General features: G+C 43.5%; 1 protein-coding gene across 3 annotated transcripts in view; it reads left to right on the top strand.

Annotated features, from left to right (window-relative positions):
* Positions 1 to 380: 380 nt before the first annotated feature.
* Positions 381 to 19,405, top strand: part of Rprd2 (regulation of nuclear pre-mRNA domain containing 2) — a 69,917-nt gene continuing 50,892 nt past the window's right edge. For all 3 annotated transcript variants that reach the window (XM_013015263.1, XM_013015264.1, XM_013015265.1), the window contains exon 1: positions 381 to 702. In XM_013015263.1, coding sequence (XP_012870717.1) covers positions 498 to 702 — 205 coding nt within the window. In that variant the 5' untranslated portion in view covers positions 381 to 497. The remainder of the gene's footprint in view (positions 703 to 19,405) is intronic.

Genomic DNA, 19,405 nt, shown 5'->3' on the forward strand with positions numbered 1-19,405 from the left:
AACTTTTTAAGGATATTCACGCCCGCCCTGGCTCCCGCGAGTTGAAGGCTTCGCGGGGGTGAGCAAAGGGCCTTCAGCGTTGAGAGCCGTGTAGAGTATCAAACCCATTTGTTTCGGCGCCAGTAGGTTTTGCAGGTCCTGGGTTGTGTGTGTGTGTGGTTTTTTTTTTAATTTTATTTTCTGCGCAGATTCTCTCCTGATTACTGACTGGTTTAAACACGACCCCTTCACCATACCGATACACCTCGGGAGCCCGCGCGGCGCCCCTCTTAGCACGTCCGTGCGCCCGCCCGCCCGCGCGGAGCCGCCGCCAGCGTGCCCGGCAGCTCGTCTTCCCGAGCGTGCCTCCGGCCGAGCCCGGCGCGCGCCCTGTCCCCACCCCCTGGCCTCCCTCCCCACCGGCGGCTTTCACGCACTCGCACTGATTGTTTTGCCCGCTCCCGCCGCCGCGGCCGCGGCCGCCAGAGGAGCCAGCAGCGCTTGTGCAAACCGGGAAGATGGCGGCCGGCGGTGGCGGAGGCAGCAGTAAGGCCTCCTCCTCGTCGGCCTCTTCGGCAGGGGCTCTGGAGTCCTCGTTGGATCGAAAATTCCAGTCGGTAACCAACACTATGGAATCCATTCAAGGCCTGTCGTCTTGGTGTATCGAGAACAAGAAACACCACAGTACTATCGTCTACCATTGGATGAAGTGGCTCCGGAGATGTGAGTGTGTGTGTGTGGGGAGGGGGGGGGAGGGGCGGCGGCGGTGTGGGGACTAGGAAGGGGAAACTGAGGAAATGTGGCCCGAAACGTTTGGAGAGGGCCGGGGGCGGGGGGGTTCCCTGACGGATCTCTGTGTTCGGTTGGCGTTGTTCACGTTACCCGAGTGGACCCAAACCCAGGCTCCATGCCTAGCCAGGCTTATTCCCAACTGCAGGGAGCTCATTTCTTGGTTGTTTTTTTTTTTTAAGCCATTGACTTGGTGTGACCTTGGGCCGTTGGGCCCAGATCCATAGAGCTTTACGGATTTTTTTTTTCCCCGAGCTTTGTAAGGTTGTGTTGTTGATTTTAATGAATCTCCAAGGAAATGGTCGCGTCCGTTTATTTCTTACAGGCCTTGACGTGTTAATGATGTCTGGTTTTTCTGATGGTAGATGAGCCGGAATATGTTGGGTCAGTTTGTGGCTTATTTTTTCCCTGATCTGAAACTTGTGATAATATAATATAACGAGGGTTTATGTGGCTGAATGTCCCTAAAAGTTGTGATGTGTTATTAAAGAGAGACTTAGCTGGATATGAGGTGTGCGTGGAATCGGAGGTGACCACTTGCTTTCTCTTTACCTGTGTTTACTACAGTAAAATAGAGGTGTTGATACTAGACATGACTGCAGTAGTGTAGTATCATGATCAGTACCTTAAAGTGTAAAACGTATGGTTTAGTCCCCTGTAGACACATTTTACAGAACTGAGTTTGAGTTAATAGTTTCTTGTGTTTTTATCTATCTATCTATCTATCTATCTATCTATCTATCTATCTATCTATCTATCTATCTATCTATCTGTTTTTTGTCTTTATCCTGTGTTCCTCCTCCCTGTCAGCCTCCCCTCCCCTTTGCTGCTTTATATATAGATAAGAAATTCGCTAAAGTATGGTAGTTTGCAAAAGATGTCAAATGGCCGGCCCGGGTGGCTCACATCTGTAATCCTAGCTACTCAGGAGGCTGGGATCAGAGGATGGAGGTTCAAAGTCAGCCTCAGCAGGAAAGTCTGTGAGACTGTTATCTCCAATAAACCACCAGAAAACCGGAAATGGCGCTGTTATTCAAGTGGTAGAGTGCTAGCCTTGAGCTGAAGAGCTGAGGGACAGTGTCCAGGCCTAGAGTTCAAGCCCCATGACCGACAAAAGAAAAACAAAAAAGATGTGAAGTCTAGGAGGAAACATGGAGAAGTCACTGTTGCTTCCTGCTGAGAAGATTCCATGTGTATTCCCTAACTCCATATATATTATTTGTTTTAGTTTGCTTCCTGTCTGTGACATGTCATTAGAAAGATCCATCATCTAGTTATTTCTAGGAAACAGATGGATTAAACTTGCAAAATGATAGGCCCAAATCTTAAAACCATTTGTGTTTAAAGTTAACCTTTGGAGAGTAATACTTTGGATCGTTGATTCCTAATGCTAAGAAATAATAAAAAAGACAAGATTAGGTTATCTGTATTTGCCAGTAAGAGCTCTAATAGTTACTTTCTTACCAAGAGGTAAAATTTGAACTTGTAATATCAAATATGCTAACGGTCATCATCAGACTCTTACATATCATATATCTGTGATGAGCCCAGCCATTACATTATCATAATCTACTGAAAAGTAGAGTTTTAAATCACTGATTAACATTTGGAAACTAGTGCTTAAAAAAGACAAGTTGCTAAAGGTAACATAGTAAAATGGTGGGGGAAGGGGGATGGTGGCCTGGCTGAAGTGATAGAGCAGCTGCTTAGCCCTGAGTCAAAGAAATCCCAGTGTCACGATAAAACAAGGTATAGGTAGGATTTGACTTCATCATTAATTTTGTAAGTAATATTGAATGTATACCAGTGGTAGTAAGTAGAGCTAATGTGAGTATAAAAACATATTCTTCATCCTGTTTAAAAAACATTTTTACCAAATTATACAAGCAGTTTACAATCTCTACCTTTGCACTTGGGTGTTTTAACTCTGTCATTACATAATTTGCAAGAATAAGTTGGTCTCCATATCCTTGCCTACTCATAAGTAACAACCATATATTTTTTTTCCACTCAGCCAGAATTTTTATGCCTCTCTTTAGTCAATATATGAAGGTGGTAATATTCCATTAGAAGCTCTTTTTTTTTTTTTAAGCGTTACTGGGGTATAAATATAAAATAAGGCCTTACTTGCTAGTCTGCAATTCTACTACTGGGCCACACCCCCAAATCATTGAAATACATTCTTTTTTTTTTTCTTTTTTTGAACCCAGGGCCTCAGGCATGCAAAGGAAGCGCTCTACCACTGAGCCACCTTCCCAGCCCTGAAATACATTCTATATAGTTTATATAGTTAAGTGCTTTTGGCTTTGTAAAACCTGACACCATTTTCCTTGAGGGATGAAATTAAACTTTTGTCATCTAAGGGTAATTTCATTTACATTCAGTGAACACTTGGGGTAAAGTGTCTTGAGAAATACCTAGCTGAATGGTGAAGATAGAATAATAGCTCATAGGGGCTGGGAAGGTGGCTCAGTGGTAGAGCACTTGCCTTGCATGCCTGAGGCCTTGGGTTCGATTCCTCAGCATCACATAAGCAAAAAAAGAAAAAAGCCGGAAGTGACGCTGTGGCTCAAGTGGTAGAGTGCTAGCCCTGAGCGGAAGAGCTGAGGGATAGCGCCCAGACCCAGAGTTCAGGCCTCACGACCGGACCCAAAAAAAAGAAAAAAGCCAGAAGTGGCGCTGTGGCTCAAGTGGTAGAGCACTAGCCTTGAGCTGAAGAACTGAGGGACAAGCGCGCAGGCCCAGAGTTCAGACCCCATGACTGGACCCCCCCCCAAAAAAAACTCATATATTAGGTTCCTTTTAATTTTATATTTGTATATGATTAGACTTGGTTTGAATTCAGTTGCTGAGTCTGCTTTAGTTAAAACTGAAGCAGATGTCTTTGACATTACTAACTAGTCTTTCTGTCCATTTATTTTTCTGATTTTGGTTCTTACATTCATTTAGTAATTTAGATCTCTATAAATTTAACTAACTGTAGTGGCTATTCTTTTTCTTTCTTTCTTTCTTTCTTTTTGGTCGGTTGTGGGGCCTGAACTCCGTCTGGGCGCTGTCCCTCAGCTCTTCAGCTCAAAGCTAGCGCTCTATCACTTGAGCCACAGCGCCACTTCTGGATTTTTCTTTTTATTCGGTACTGAGGAATCGAACCCAGGGCCTCATGCATACAAGGCAACAACTCTACCATTAAGCTACCTTCATAGCCCTGTGTCTATTCTTTTATCAGATGTTGTCTCGGTTGTTTTTTGTTTGTTTGTTTTCTTATTTATCTGTCTGCCCACATGCTTCCTAAGTATTCTCTACTGCTGAGCTGTATTCTTAGTCCTCAGATTTTTTTCATTTTATCATTCAATTTCATAATTGCAATAAAAGGCTTATTCATAGTAAATAATGGAAATGGGTTATAGTTAGTTTATTCAGACTTCTTTTAATTTGCTTGAGTATTCATTATATTTTGAATTTTTTATTAGCTTCTATTGTGCAAAGGGATTTCATTTTCACATATCCATATATGTATACAACCTTGATCAAGTTCACTCTCTGTCACTCTCCCTCATCACTCTCCCCTTGATTACTATTGCTTTTTAAAATGATCTTTCTGTAATATAAACATATCATTTCTTTGCTTTATATCTGATGATACAGTGTTGCAACAGGGTTAATTTGTGAACTTCTTTTACTATGGTTTACAAAAGCATATGTCATCTGCTTTGCCTGTCTCTCAGACTTTTTAAAGATCCTGTTGCCTTCTCATCTTTTTTTTTTTTTTTTTTGCCAGTCCTGAGGCTTGAACTCAGGGTCTGGGCACTGTCCCTCAGTTTCTTTTGCTGAAGGCTAGTCCTCTACCACTTGAGCCACAGTGCCACTTCTGGGGTTTACTGTGTGTGGTATTGAGGAATCCCCCAGGGCTTCATGCATGGTAGGCAAGCACTCTACCACTAAGCACATTCCCAGTCCTCATCATTTATTTTTATTGATTTATTTTTTATTTTTTTGCTGGTCCTGGGGCTTGAACTATTGGTGTGGGCACTGTCCCTGAGCCTCTTTGTGCTCAGGCTGTCAGTCTACCACTTGAGCCACAGTGTTACTTCTGGCTTTTTCTGAGTAGTTTATTAGCGAAAAGAATGTCTCGTACTTTTCTGTCCAGGTTGGCTTTGAACCATGATCCTCAGCTCTGAACCTCCTCTATAGCTAGGATTATAGGCATGAGCCACTGGCACCTGGCTCTTCTCATCATTTAGATGTAAGCTCAGATATTGCTCCCTCAGAAGGGCTTCCCTCATTACCTTCCAGGCTGTATAATCTTTTTTTTTTTTTTTTGCTGGACGTGGGGCCTGAACTCTGGGCCTGGGCTCTGTCCCTCAGCTCTTCAGCTCAAGGCTAGCGCTCTACCACTTGAGCCACAGTGCCACTTCCAGCTTTTTCTGCTTATGTGGTGCTGAGGAATCGAACCCAGGGCCTCATGCATGCAAGGCAAGCACTCTGCCACTGAGCCACCTTCCCAGCCCAAGGCTGTATAATCTTATTTTCATTATGTAAAATTACTTTATTTGCTACATCTTTATTTGATAACGGCTATGTTTTGTTTGCTGTTGTATCCCCAAGCAACTAGAACGGCACTTGTGATATAACAAGCTATTAGTAAATATTTGCCAACACAATGTTGTGAAATAGTTAATCAAAAACCTTAAAAGCCTAGCCCCGGTGGCTCACGCCTGTAATCCTAGCTACTCAGCAGGCTGAGATCTGAGGATCTCTGTTCAAAGCCAGCCTGGGCAGGAAAGTCTGTGAGACTCTTATCTCCAATAAATCACTAGAAAACCAGAAGTGGCACTGAAGCTCAAGCAGTAGAGCGTTCGCTTTGAGCTGAAGAGCTGAGGCACAGCTCACAGGCCCAGAGTTCAAGCCCCACAACCAACAAAAACAAAAAACCTTGAGCCCAGTTTAGTCACACATGCCTGTAGTCCTATCACTTAGGAGGCTGAGGTAGGAAGATAGTGAATTAGAAGCTGGCCTGGGCTACACAGTGAGACATTTTCAAGAAAGCAATGGGTTGGCCAGGCCCAGGTGGCTCATACCTTTAATCCTAGATACTCAGCAGGCTGAGATCTGAGGATTGCAGTATAAAGCTAGCCCAGGCAGGAAAGCTAGTGAGACACTTATCTCTAATTATCCAGCAAAAAAGGTGGAAGTGAAGCTGTGGCTCAAAGGGTTAGAGCACTAGCCTTGAGCAAAAGAGCTCGGTGATAGGACCCAGGGATAAGCCCCATGATTGATTTAAAAAACAAAAGAAACCCTGAAGATAATGTTTATATTTTAGCACAGGACCTCAAACAAAACAAAACATTCAACTTATCTACTGTTCTTGTAAAAGATTGTCTTAAGATTCTGAATAGTAATACATAAAAAAGTTAATCAAAAATAATTACACCAAAATTTTGTCCCGAGTACAGTGGTGAAAATTACATTCTAGTAAGTGAAAGATGAACTAGACCTGCCTTTGTAGTGTAATTAACAGGTGCTCTATAGAAGAAGGATAAAATAGAAAATGCTGGGGCTAGGAAGGTGGCTCAGTGGTAAAGTGCTTGCCTCGAGTACATGAGGCCCTGGGTTCAGTTCCTCAGCACTGCATAAGCAGAAAAGGCCAGAAGTGGTGCTGTGGCTCAAGTGGTAGAGCGCTCACCTTGAGCTGAAGAGCTGAGGGACAGCGCCCAGGCCCAGAGTTCAGGTCCCACAACCAACCAAAAAAAAATGCTGTGTGCTTGATGTTTCATTCTGGCTTCCTCCTTCCCTCTTTTCCCTCTTCTTTTCTCCCTCCCTCACTCTTTCTACTAGAACTAGAACCTAAAAGCCTTGTGCCTTTGCTTAGCTTTCTTGCTCATACATAGCATTCTACTACTTAAGTTATGCCTTCAATCTGCCACTTAAATTTCTTTAGGAAAGGTAGAAGGGTAACTGACAACCAATTGTAGAGCACAAAAATATATTCATATTTTCCTTAAAACTATTTTTGAAACTAATTTTGTTTTCAAAAATAGAAAAATAAGGTTGGGTGCCAGTGGCTCACGCTTGTAATCCTAGCAACTCAGGAGGCTGAGATATGAGGATCTCGGTTCAAAGCCAGCCCAGGCAGGAAAGTCCACGAGACTCTTATCTCCAGTAAACCACCAGAAAATCGGAAGTGGCTCAAGTGGTAGAGTGTTAGCCTTGAGCTGAAGAGTTGAGACAGAGCCCAGGCCCAGAGTTCAAGCACCACGACCAACATAAATAAATAAATAAATAAAGTAGTGGGTAAGGTGGCACTTGCCTGTAATTCCAGCAATCAGGATCCTGAGGCAGGAGGATCTAGTTTAAGACTAGTAAGTTTGAGGCCAGCAAAAAACCCAAAACAGCCAGGCATTGGGAAAATAAAGTCCATGGACAACACCCATATCCTGAGTTCAAGCCCCAGGACACAAACATACACACATTCACACACACACAAAATGGGTGGGTGCTAGTGGTTTAAGCTTTTAATCCTAGCAACTTGGAAGTCTAGGATCTGTACAATTATAGTTTGAAACCAGACTGGCTTACCAGACCCCATTTCAATCAATAGTTGGTTCTGATGGTGCACTTTTGTCATCCCAGCTACATGGGAAGCTGAGATTGAGGAAGATTATGGTTCCAGGCTAACTTGTATAGAAGAGCCTCTGGGACTCCATCCACCTGGATATAGAGTTTAGTGGTGTGTATCTGTCATTTTGGTTATGATGTAAAATAGTTGGATCTCAGTACAGGCATGAGCCAGGGCAAAAAGTGAGACTACCTCAAAAATAACCTGGGGGTGGGGGCATGGCCTAACTAGCAGGAGAGCTTTTAGTTCAAACCCCCGGTATTGGGGGGCTGGGAATGTGGCCTAGTGGTAGAGTGCTTTCGTAGCATTCATGAAGCCCTGGGTTCAGTTCCTCATACCACATAATCAAAAAGCTGGAAGTGGTGCTGTGGATCAAGTGGTAGAGTGCTAGCCTTGAGCAAAAGAAGCTTAGGTTCAGTGCCCAGGCCCAGAGTTCAAGCCCCAGGACTAGCAAAAGAAACAAACAAAAAAAAACAGTACTGGGGGGGGGGTTATGTAAAAATAAAAGTAATGATATTACCTTCTACTTTTCCTTTCTACTCATCACACTTTTTCTTCTCCCTCTTTTTTTTTTTGGTCGGTTGTGCGGACTTGAACTCTGGGCGCTGTCCCTCAGCTCTTCAGCTCAAGGCTAGCGCTCTACCACTTGAGCCACAGCGCCACTTCTGGCTTTTTCTGTTTATGTGGTGCTGAGGAATTGAATCCAGGGCCTCATTCATGCTAGGCAAGCACTCTACCACCGAGCCACTTTCTCAGCTTCTCAGTTCCCCCCCCCCGCTTTTTCTTGGGTGCTAGTCCATCCTGGAGCTTGACTACAGGGTGTAGGCGCTGTCCCTGAGCTTCCTTTTTTCTCGGCTAATGTTCTGCCCCTTTGCTGGTGGTGGTGGTGGTGGTGTGTGTGTGTGTGCACGCACATGCTTAATTGGAGATAAGAGTCTCACAGATTTTCTGCTCTGGCTGGCTTTGAACTGTGATCCTAGATTCAACTTCCTGAATAGCTAAAATTACAAGAAAAGCCTCAGTGCTTGTCTACTCTTTCCTTTTTTTTTTTGTCAGTTGTGGGGCTCACACCCTGGTCCTGGGTGCTGTCCCTCAGCTCAAGGCAAGCTCTCTACCACTTGAGCTACAGCACCACTTCTGGTTTTCTGGTCGTTTATTAGAGATAAGAGTCTCCCGGAGTTTCCTGCCCAGGCTGGCTTTGAGCGGTGATTCTCAGATCTCAGCCTCCTGAGTAGCTAGGATTACAGGTGTGAGCCACCAGTGCCCTGCTCTTTTCTTTTTCATTCTTTTTCTTTCTTTTTTGGTGCCAGTACTGGGGCTTGAACTTTGCACCTCATACGTTTACTTGGCTGCTTTGTTCAGGGCTGGTTCTTTGTTACTTTAGACACATCTCTACTTAGTTTTTTTGCTGGTTAATTAAAGATGAGTCTCTCACAGACTTTACTCCTGGGACTGGCTTTGAACCATGATCTTCAGATCTCAGCCTCCTAAGTCACTAGGATTACAGGCTTAGTCACCAGCACCTGACTCCTCACCATTCTTCTTCAGCAGTTATCAACTCAGTTTTTCCATTTATCCTCCCTATTTCTTATTAGTTTGAAGTTAAGTTGTACTTTTTTGATCAATAGGAATGGTTTTGCAGTTTGGATCTTAAGATCCTTAAGTAGATCATAAAATGTGTTTTTATTTTTTTGGTCGCTTGTGGGGCTTGAACTCTGGGCCTGGGCATTGTCCCTCTTGAGCCATAGCACCACTTCCAGTTTTCTGGTAGTTTATTGGATATAAGCGTCTCACGGACTTTCCTGCCCAGGTTGGCTTTGAACCTCGATCCTCGGATCTCAGCCTCTTTAGTAACTAGGATTACAGGCATGAGCCACGGGTGCCAAGCAAAACAGTATTTTATAACTAATTTGTTTTCAGTGCTTATTTTGGGCCAAATACTATCCTAAGCAAATTTATACATATTAATTAAATCCTCAGAATGACTCTTTAAATCAGAATTATTGACTTCCATTTTACATATGAGAACATAGAAGCATCCAGAAGTTAAATAACTTATGGTTAAAAAAAATAACATGGTTATAATGCCAACAAATAGCGTAGCCAGGATGCCAAGGTTTTTTTGCTTTTTTTTTTTCCCAGTTGTGGGGCACTGTACCAGTTGAGCCACAGCTCCATTTGGTTTTGGGGTAGTTAATTGGAGATAAGAGTTTCACAGGGACTTTTCTGCCTGGGCTGGCTTCTAACCACAATCCTCAGATCTCAGCTTCCTTAGTTACTAGGTGTTAGGCACCAGTGCCTGCTTAGGATGCCAAGATTTAAACCCAGTTACTGCTTTTTTTTTTGTGCTAGACAGGGCCTGGGCACTGTCCCTGAGCTTCTTTTGCTCAAAGCTAGCACTCTACCGCTTGAGCCACAGGGCCACTTCCGGCGTTCTATGTGTGTGCAGTATGAAGAATCAAACCCAGGACTTTGTGCATGCTAGGCAAGCACTCTACCACTAATCCACATTCCCAGCCCATGGACTTTTTTTTCTTTTCTTTTTTTTTTTTGGTCAAGGGGCTTGAACTCATAGCCTGGGTGTTGCCCTTGAGCTCTTTGGCTCAAAGTGGTTTAAGCCATAATGTCACTTCCCATTTTCTGGTGGTTAACTGAAGATAAGAATCTCCCAGACTTTCCTATCTGGGCTAGCTTTGAACTGGGATACTCAGATCTCAGCCTCCTGAGTAGCTAGGATTGATTACAGGTGTGAACCACCAGTACCTGGCTTACAATGCAGAAACTTTTAATAACTTGCATATTTAGTCATGCTAAAGCTACACAGAGTAACTAGAGTGTTGATTTAAATATTTTCAGTGTTTTTTTTTTGGGTCCGGTTGTGGGGCCTGGGCGCTGTCCCTCAGCTCTTCGGCTCAAGGCTAGCGCCCTACCACTTGAGCCACAGTGCCACTTCCAGCTTTTTCCTTTTTGCTTATGTGGTGCTGAGGAATTGAACCCAGGACCTCATGCATGCAAGGCAAGCGCTCTATCACTGAGCCACCTTCCCAGCCCTATTTCTAGTGTTTTAAATTGGCATATAAAATTATACATATTTATGGTATGTTGTGTGTGTATGTATGTGTATACATACGTGTGGTAGTGGGGTGCGCATGCACCAGTACTGGTACTTAATACTGGTACTTGCACTAAGGTTCTCACTTGGCTTTTTTGCTCAAAGTCTGTGCTCTTATAATTTCACCCACACCTCTGCATAAGCCTGAGCTTCCAGGCCCTCAGCCTATGTGATTTTTTTTTTGTTGTTGTTGATCAGTGGGGCCTGAACTCTGGGCCTGGGCGCTGTCCCTCAGCTCTTCAGCTCAAGGCTAGCACTCTACCACTTGAGCCACTGCGCCACTTCTGGCCTTTTCTGCTTATGTGGTGTTGAGGAATCAAACACAGGGTTTCATGCATGTAAGGCAAGCACTCTACCACTGAGCCATCTTCCCAGCCCCGTGTGATGTTTTGATACATACATACATTGTATAAAGTTTAAATCAAATATTTAACCTTTCTCTATAGGGAGTAATGAAATTTAAAATCTTTTGTGGCTTTTATATTTTTCCCTCTGTGTGCTAATTTGATATTCTGATAAGCATTTGTTTGGTTTTGCTTAATAAAAGAGAAAGCAATCTGAGAATATTTAAGTTAACTACTAGAAGAAAACTCTAAATGTGAAGCTAACTTAGGCTAAAAATATAAAACTTTGGCCGGGCGCTGGCATGAGCCACTAGCGCTCAGCTCTTTTAACGGTTTCTTTGTAATCTATCCTGTTTAGTAGATCTGTTGGGTTAGACTTGGAGTATACGAATACTACCATAGACACAAAACTATTTGATGGAACTAGGATTTGAACCCATTCCAGTCTTGGTTGGCTTACTTGGCTCTAGCCCTACTTTTGGCTCTTTATTTTGGAGATGAAATGCATGGACTTTTCTACCCTAGCTGGCTTCAAACTGCAATCCTATGTACTTCAGCCTTCTGAATAGCTAGAATCATAGGAATGAACCACCAGGGCCTATCTTTTGGCATAAAGCTTTCCAACAAAGCTTTCATATAACATCTGTACAAATGAGCCACAGATATGCTAGAGTCAGATAATGACTTTTGAGTGTTGATGATTGTGTTGTTTGGAGATGGGATTTTGCTCTGCTGCCCATGCTGACTTTACACCACTCCTGAACTACTTCGGCCTGTCCAGTAGCTGGGATTATGAGCATATACCGTTGTGCTCATTTCCAAGATGAATTGTACTTTTAAGTACTTAGTTTTGCGTTTAGTTGTTTCAGAAAATACTTGTTTTCAGTTTTTAAAATGTTTATAAAGTTTATATTGGTAAAAGCAACACATAGTTTGAGTTTCTTTTTTTTTTCTTTTTGCTGGTTATGGGTCTTGAACTCTGGGCCTGGGCATTGCCCCTCAGCTCCTCAGCTCAAGGCTAGCATTCTACTACTTTGAGCTACAGCACCACTTTCAATTTTCTGGTGGCTATTTGGAGATAAGAGTCTCACAGACTTTCCTGCCCAGGCTGATTTTGAACCACAATCCTCAGATCTCATCCTCCTTAGGAGTAAAGATTATAGGGGTGAGCCACCAGCACTCAGCTTTAGCTGCAGGCTTTTTTGTTCGTTGTTTTTGTTTTTTATTTTAAACATTAGTTTTGTTGTTGTTGTTGCTGTTCGTCATGGGGCTCGAACTCTGGGCTTGGGCGCTGTCCCTGGGCTCTTCAGCTCAAGGCGAGCGCTCTACAGCTTGAGCCACAGTGCCACTTCCGGTTTTCTGGTGGTGGTTAATTGGAAATGAGAGTCGCACAGACTTTCCTGCCCGGGCTGGGTTTGAACCGTGATCCTCAGATCTCAGCCTCCTGAGTAGCTAGGATTATAGGTGTGAGCCACAGAGCCCGGCTTAACATTGTTTTAAAATTTCAGGTATCTGCCAGGTGCTGGTGCTTCAAGACTATAATCCTAGCAGCTACTCAGGAGGTTGACACCTGAGGATTGTGGTTTGAAGGTAGCCAGGACAGGAAAGTCTGTGAGACTCTTAAGCTCCAATTAATCACCAAAAAAAGCTGAAGTGGAACTGTAGCTCAAGTAATAGAGTGCTAGTCTTGAGCAAAAAAGTACAGGGACAGGGCTGGGAAGGTGGCTCAGTGGTAGAGCGCTTGCCTTGCATGCCAGAGGCCCTGGGTTCGATTCCTCAGCACCACATAAGCAAAAAGAAAAAAGCCGGAAGTGGCTCAAGTGGTAGAGCCCTAGCCTTGAGCTGAAGAGCTGAGGGACAGTGCCCAGGCCCAGAGTTCAGGCCCTACAACCGGGCCCCCCCAAAAAAAAAAGTACAGGGACAGAACTGAGACCTTGAGTTCAAACTTGAGGACTGCCTCGAAAAAAAAAAAAAATCAAGTGTTGTAAGCCTGGCTCTGGTGGCTCACACCTGTAATCCTAGCTACTTAGGAAGCTGAGATCTGAGGGTTGCAGTTCAAAGCCAGCCCAGGCAGGAAAGGCCATGAAACTCTTATCTCTAATAAACCCCCAGAAAACAGGAAGTGGTGCTGTGGCTCAAGTGGTAAGAGCTAGCCTTGAGCTGAAGAGCTGATGTTAGTGCCCAAGCCCAGAGTTCAAGCCCTGCAACCGACCAAAAAAAAAAAAAAATCATGTCTCAGAACTAAGGGTATATGAAATTTTTAATTCATAGGAGTTCAAAGATTCTAGTAGCCCAAGAACTTAATACTGTGCGCAAACTAGCTGCACTTTCACATCTCTTAAGAAAACAAAAAGTGGTTGTTTGGCATAATGTTTTCACCCTACAGATTTTAATGATAGTGCAGTTAGGAAATGCACATCTTGTACAGAAAGTGGTAGAATTTAGCTACTCCTTTTGTGAGAAAGGCAACAATTCCATCTTCTGTTTTAAACATTAAAGCTTTTCTAGATAAGATAAACACAGTTTTTTAAAATATCTCATTCTGCTGAGTGCTGGGCTTATGCCTGTAATCCAAGCTGTTCAGAAGATTGAGATCTGGAGTTCGGACTCAAATGTTAAAGCACCATCCTTGAGTGAAAAAGCTAAGGGATATTGCCCAGGCCCCTGTATTGGCACAAAACAAACAATGTTCTTTTTTTGGAGGAGGTTTAATTCTGGGGTGTAAACTAGGGATGTCATACTTGCTAGACTGGAATTATACCACCGAGCTTCTTCTGGCTTGAACTCAGGGCTTCATGCTCTTGCTTGGCTTTTTTATGCTCCTTCCTTCCTTCCTTCCTTCCTTTTCTTTTTTTGCAAGGTCTCCTAGGTGGCTTTGCTTTTTTTTTGTCATGGGTTTTGAACTCTGGGCCTGGGTGCTGTTTGAGAGCTCTTCAGCTCAAGGCAATCGCTCTACCACTTGAACCTCAGCGCCACTTCTGGTTTTCTGGTGGTTTATTGGAGATAAGAGTCTCACAGACTTTCCTACCTTGGCTGGCTTTGAATCGTGATCTCAGCCTATTGAGTAGCAAGGATTACAGGTGTGAGCCACCAGCGCTTGATACCTTTGCTTGATAATACAGAACTATTAAGTTTCTGCACTGCACATATCCAATTGTTACTTAACAGTGCATATTGTTCAGAGGTTTCTGTGCAAAATTTTTTTTTAAAATTTTTTGGCTAGCCTTGGGGCTTGAACTCAGGGCCTGAGCACCATCCCTGAGCTTCTTTTTGCTCAAGACTAGCACTCTACCACTTGAGCCACAGGGCCACTTTCAGCTTTTTCTGTTTATGTGGAGCTGAGGAATTGAGCCCAGGGCTTTGTATATGCTAGGCAAACACTCTACAACTAAGCCACATTCCCAGCTTCAATACAATTTTATTAACCAATCTTGACTATGTAGACCAGGCTGAGCTTGAACTCATAATCCTCCTGCCTTAACTGCTTGAGTGCTGTGCCATGATTGTAGGTGTGAACCACCATACTCAATCTAACCATTAGATGTTTCTTATTTGTGAAGTCATAAGCCTACAAGTTGTGTTTTTTCAAAATACTGCCATTAATATAATCACAATCATTTTATAAACTACATGTTATAAAGCTTAGATTGTGTTAAGATAGTATCTCAATAAAGGATGAACCTTCAAACTATATGAATCTAGTTATATGAAAACTTTGCCTGATATCTCTCTCTTTAACATCTTGTCATCTCCTAAGATGTTGTTTCCCTCTCTGATAATCCTTACTAAGAAACAACTCTTCCCCCGCCCCCCCCCCCCCCCCCCCATATTATTCTTTTTTTTTTTTTTTTTTGGTCTGGGCTGGAACCGGGGCTTGAACTCGGCTTGGGCCCTGTCCCTGAGCTCTTCAGCTCAAGGTGAACACTCTGCCACTTGAGCCACAGCACTCTGCCACTTGAGCCACAGCGCCACTTCTGGTTTTCTGGTAGCTTATTGGAGATAAGAGTCTCATGGACTTTCCTGCCTAACTGGCTTTGAACCATGATCCTCAGATCTCAGCCTCCTCCTCCTCTTCTTCCTCTTCTTCCTCTTCCTCCTCTTCCTCCTCTTCCTCCTCTTCCTTCTCCTCTTCCTCCTCCTCCTCCTCCTCCTCCTCCTCTTCCTCCTCCTCCAAGCCTCCTAGGATTGCAGGCGTGAGCCACTGGGACCTGGCTCATTCTTTTATTATACACCCTATTCTATTATATTCTATCTTATTTTGTTTATTTTATTTTTATTTTTGCCAGTCCTGGGGTTTGAACTCAGGGCCTGGGCACTGTCCTTGAGCCTCTTTGTGCTCAAGGCTAGCATTCTACCACTTGAGCCGCAGCGCCACTTCTGGCCTTTTCTGATTATGTGGTACTGAGGAATTGAACCCAGAGATTCATGCATGCTAGCCAAGCACTAGTGCTACCACTAAGCCACATTCCCAGCCCCTATTTTGTTTATTTTAATTTAATTTTATGTATACTAGGATTTGAACTCAGGGCTTAATGTTTGCTAGACAGAAGCTCTACTACTTGAGCCATGCCTCCAGCCCTTTTTTGTTTTAATTATTTTTCTGGATAGGAATTCTTGCATTTCACCTGAGATGAGGCCTAACTCTGTGCCTCTGACTGCACCTTATCTATGCTTTCTGTGTGGCTGGGATTCAGGCACACTTGGTTACTGTTATATCATTTTAAATGCAACGACAATATAAATTTTATACTATTTCATGTAGGTCTGTTTGCTTAAACTTTAAATTCTTCTGATTAATCCTGCATAGCCTCCATAAAAAGCACAAGTGGTTCACACCTGTAATTCTAGCTGAGATCTGAGGATCACAGTTTGAAGCTAGCCCAGGCAAGAAAGTCCATGACAGCTCGGTGACACTCTTATCTCCAGTTAACCACCAACAAAAAAGCTGGAAGTGGAGCTGTGGAAGTGACAGAGCTCTTATCTTAGCAAAAAAGTTCAGAGACAAGACCCAGGCTCCTGAATTGAGCCCCAGGACTGTCCCCCCCAAAAAAAAGGTTAATTCAAAACAGTGAATATGAATTTCGTGTAGCCTTATTAAACAGAGACCATAATTTGGAAACTATTTTGACATTTCCAGTACCTGTTGATATAGCAACATCTTATGGTTTCAGAAATTCTGAAATTTAAAAATCTCTTATGGTGAGGCTGGGAAGGTGGCTCAGTGGTAGAGTGCTTGCCTTATATGCATGAGGCCCTGGGTTTGATTCCTTTGTACTACATAAGCAGAAAAAGCCGGAAGTAGTGGTGTGGCTCAAGTGGTAGAGCGCTAGCCTTGAGCTGAAGAGCTGAGGGACAGCGCCCAGGTCCAGAGTTCAGGCCCCACAACTGACAAAACAAACAAACAAACCTCTTATGCATCTCAAGGGATTTAAAAGAGATAGCAATATCTGTGTTGCTGTATTAAAAAAAAAAAGAAACAAATTTTTGAAATTTGAAATTGTAAGTTCTGCACGGGGACACCTCCTCCCTTTTGCCTGTTTCCACCCAGTATCTGTTACCTAGGTAACTCGCTGCCCTGGAAGCAGTCACCTTCCCCTCCTACTAGGTCACTCCCTGGGCCACCTCTGGTCACATGCCTCCCATCTGACCTTAGGAGGGTCCCTGACCCTGAGGTCACATCCAGATCTAGTGTGGCCACACCTTCCCCCCCCCCCACCTGCCCACACCTCTTCCTGTCCCTGGCCTAGAGAAGTTCTGGCCCAGAGGTGGGTCACCCCTCTTCCTTCTCCCTGCTTTCCTTTTTCAGCCATGCTTCTCCACCATGCATGGCGGGGGCAGCAGTTTGGTAAATTAACTTCTTTTCCTGCCTGAATAGCTCGTGGTGTTCTCTTCATCGGCTACCTAATGAAACAGACCTACCAATTTAATATACCTTACAGAAATTGGATCAATACCAAATTATCTTGTGGGAGGGAGGGGAGGAGAAAATTGTGAGTTTGAGAACATCCTAGGTTACATAGTGAGACTTATGTCTCCAAAGAAAACAGTTTTATTTAAATTCCTAATAATTTGTTTCAGTCTTTTTTGTATGTGTGTGTGTGTGTGCACGCGCGCGTGCGAGTGCACACATACACGTGCATTTGGGTACTGGGGCTTGAACTCAGGGCCTAGGGGTTGTCCCTGAGTATTTTATTTTTTATTGTGAAAATACTGTACAGAGGGGTTACAATTACATGGGTAAGATAATGAGTATATTTTTATCAAGCATTGTAGCCTCTTCCTTTGTTTCCCCTTCCCATCCTCTTCCCCCCTCCCCCCCCCCAGTATTTTTGCTTAAGGCTAGTACTCTACCTCTGAACCACAGCTTCATTTCTGGGTTAATTGGAGATAAGAAGCTAACAGACTTTACTGCTGAAGCTGCCTTTGAATGTGGATTCTCAGATTAGCCACCTGATTAGATAGTTTTGTGCTGGTTCTGGGGCTTGAACTCAGAGCCTCTGTTCTTGCTTGGCTTTTTGCCTTATGGCTGGTATTCTACCACTTGAGCCATATCTTTCCTTTTGGCTTTATGCTGATTTAATTGGAGATAAGAGTCTTCATAACTTTTCTGCCCAGGTTGACTTACAACCTCCATTCTCAGACCTTTGGTTCCCGAGTAGCTAAGATTACAGGCCTGAGCCACCAGCAAAATTTAAAGAAATTTTTTGTATTTCATATTGGAAGATCATTTTCAATGTTTAAAAATATTCAAAGGGATGGGAATGTGGCTTAGTGGTAGAGTGCTTGCCTCGCATGCATGAAGCCCTGGGTTTGATTCCTTTGTAACAGATACACAGAAAAAGCCAGAAGTGATGCTGTGGCTTAAGTGGTAGAGTGCTAACCTTGTGCAAAAACAAGCTCAGGGACAGTGCCTGGGCCCAGAGTTCAAGCCGAGACTGGAAAACAAACAAGCAAACTTTAATAAATGAACATATTGGTTCATCCTTATAGTCCCAGCTACTTGGGAGGTTGAAATGGAAAGATCATTTGAGCCCAGGAGTTTGAATGCAATCTAGCAATATGCTGAGATCTTACAAAAAAACTAAACTGTGCATGGTAGCACACATATCTCTAATTCTAGCTTGGAAGCTGAGGCAGGAGAATTTCAAGTTTGAGGCCAACTTGAACTGCAAAAGGAGTTCCAGGCCAGGAATTGAATGCATCATAGCTCAAGTGGTAGATCAAAAAAGTCAAGTGATTTAACAAAATGAATAATAGGATGCTGAAATATGTTGGGGCTGGGGGGGGAGGGGGATGGGCAATGAGAAAAGGAGCACACAAATGGAAGAAAGAAAACAAATATATGATATTCAATGTACATTATATTCAGGGTACATTATAAAAATAGAGCTATGTAACTTGAGGGTAAGGATGGGATGGGGAAAGAAGGGGGAGAAAGATGGAGGGGTGACATTGACCAAGAAGCATTGCACACAGCAAGGGCATCAAATAAAAACAAATACCACACATAAATATTATTTCAGTATAAATCATTAGCTGCCACTAACTTGGCTGCTTCCTTTGGCTTTGGTCCTTATGCACCAGGCATCCTTACAGTTGTGTGTAATGTAGCTAGTTGGGTTGGATTTGGATTTAATATCTTTTTGCTGTTTTTAACCATCTCAAGGGCTGGGAAGGTGGCTTAGTGGTAGAGTGCTTGCTTTGCATGCATGAGGCCCTGGGTTCGATTGCTTAGTACCACATAAACAGAAAAGCCTGGGAGTGGTACTGTGGCTCAAGTGGTAGAGCACTAGTCTTGAGCTGATGAATCAGGGACAGCACCCAGGCCCAGAGTTCAAGCCTCATGACCTACCAAACAAAAAAATTTTTTTTTTCAAGTGCTTTTTTTTTTTCCTCCAAGACTGGGACTGAAACTCAGTATCTGACACTTTTGCTCATTGGCTGGTTCTCTACCACTTGAGCCACACCTCCAACCCCTTCAAATGCTTTTCTGTTCAATTCAAGATTGTATTCTTTTCTTGGCTAATTTAGGAAAGATGTTCCTAATTGGAGGCTTAGTCTTCTGTTTCCCCCAGGGGTTCTAAAATGTTTGTTCCCTGGAGTGCATATTCTTGTCATTTTTTTTTCTTTTTCCCTTTTTCTTTCTCCTCTTTTCCCTTTTTTGTAAGCATGGGGTGGGAGGGCAGTGTATCTTTGAACACCAGGCTTTGTAAGCTATGTCTCCCAGCCCTCTCAGTCTTTTAGCTTAAGAGGTGACAGTGGCTTACCTGTAATCCTAGCTGCTCAGGAGGCTGAGACCTGCAAGATTGTACTTTGAAGCCAGCCTGAGCAGAAGAAAGCCTTGCTGGAGGCGTGGCTCAAGTGGTAGAACACAGTGGTCCAAAATAGAAGTAAGTGCCAGACCCCTGAGTTCAAGCCACAGTAGAAACATAAGAAAGGAGAAGTTGGATGGGCTGGGAAGGTGGTTCAGTGGTAGAGCGCTTGCCTTGCATGCATGAGGCCCTGGGTTCAATTCCTCAGCACCACATAAGCAAAAAGAAAAAAGCCGGAAGTGGCACTGTGGCT

The sequence above is a fragment of the Dipodomys ordii genome, unplaced genomic scaffold (assembly GCF_000151885.1).
Source record: "Dipodomys ordii isolate 6190 unplaced genomic scaffold, Dord_2.0 Scaffold26, whole genome shotgun sequence".
NCBI classification, from domain to species: Eukaryota; Metazoa; Chordata; class Mammalia; order Rodentia; family Heteromyidae; genus Dipodomys; species Dipodomys ordii.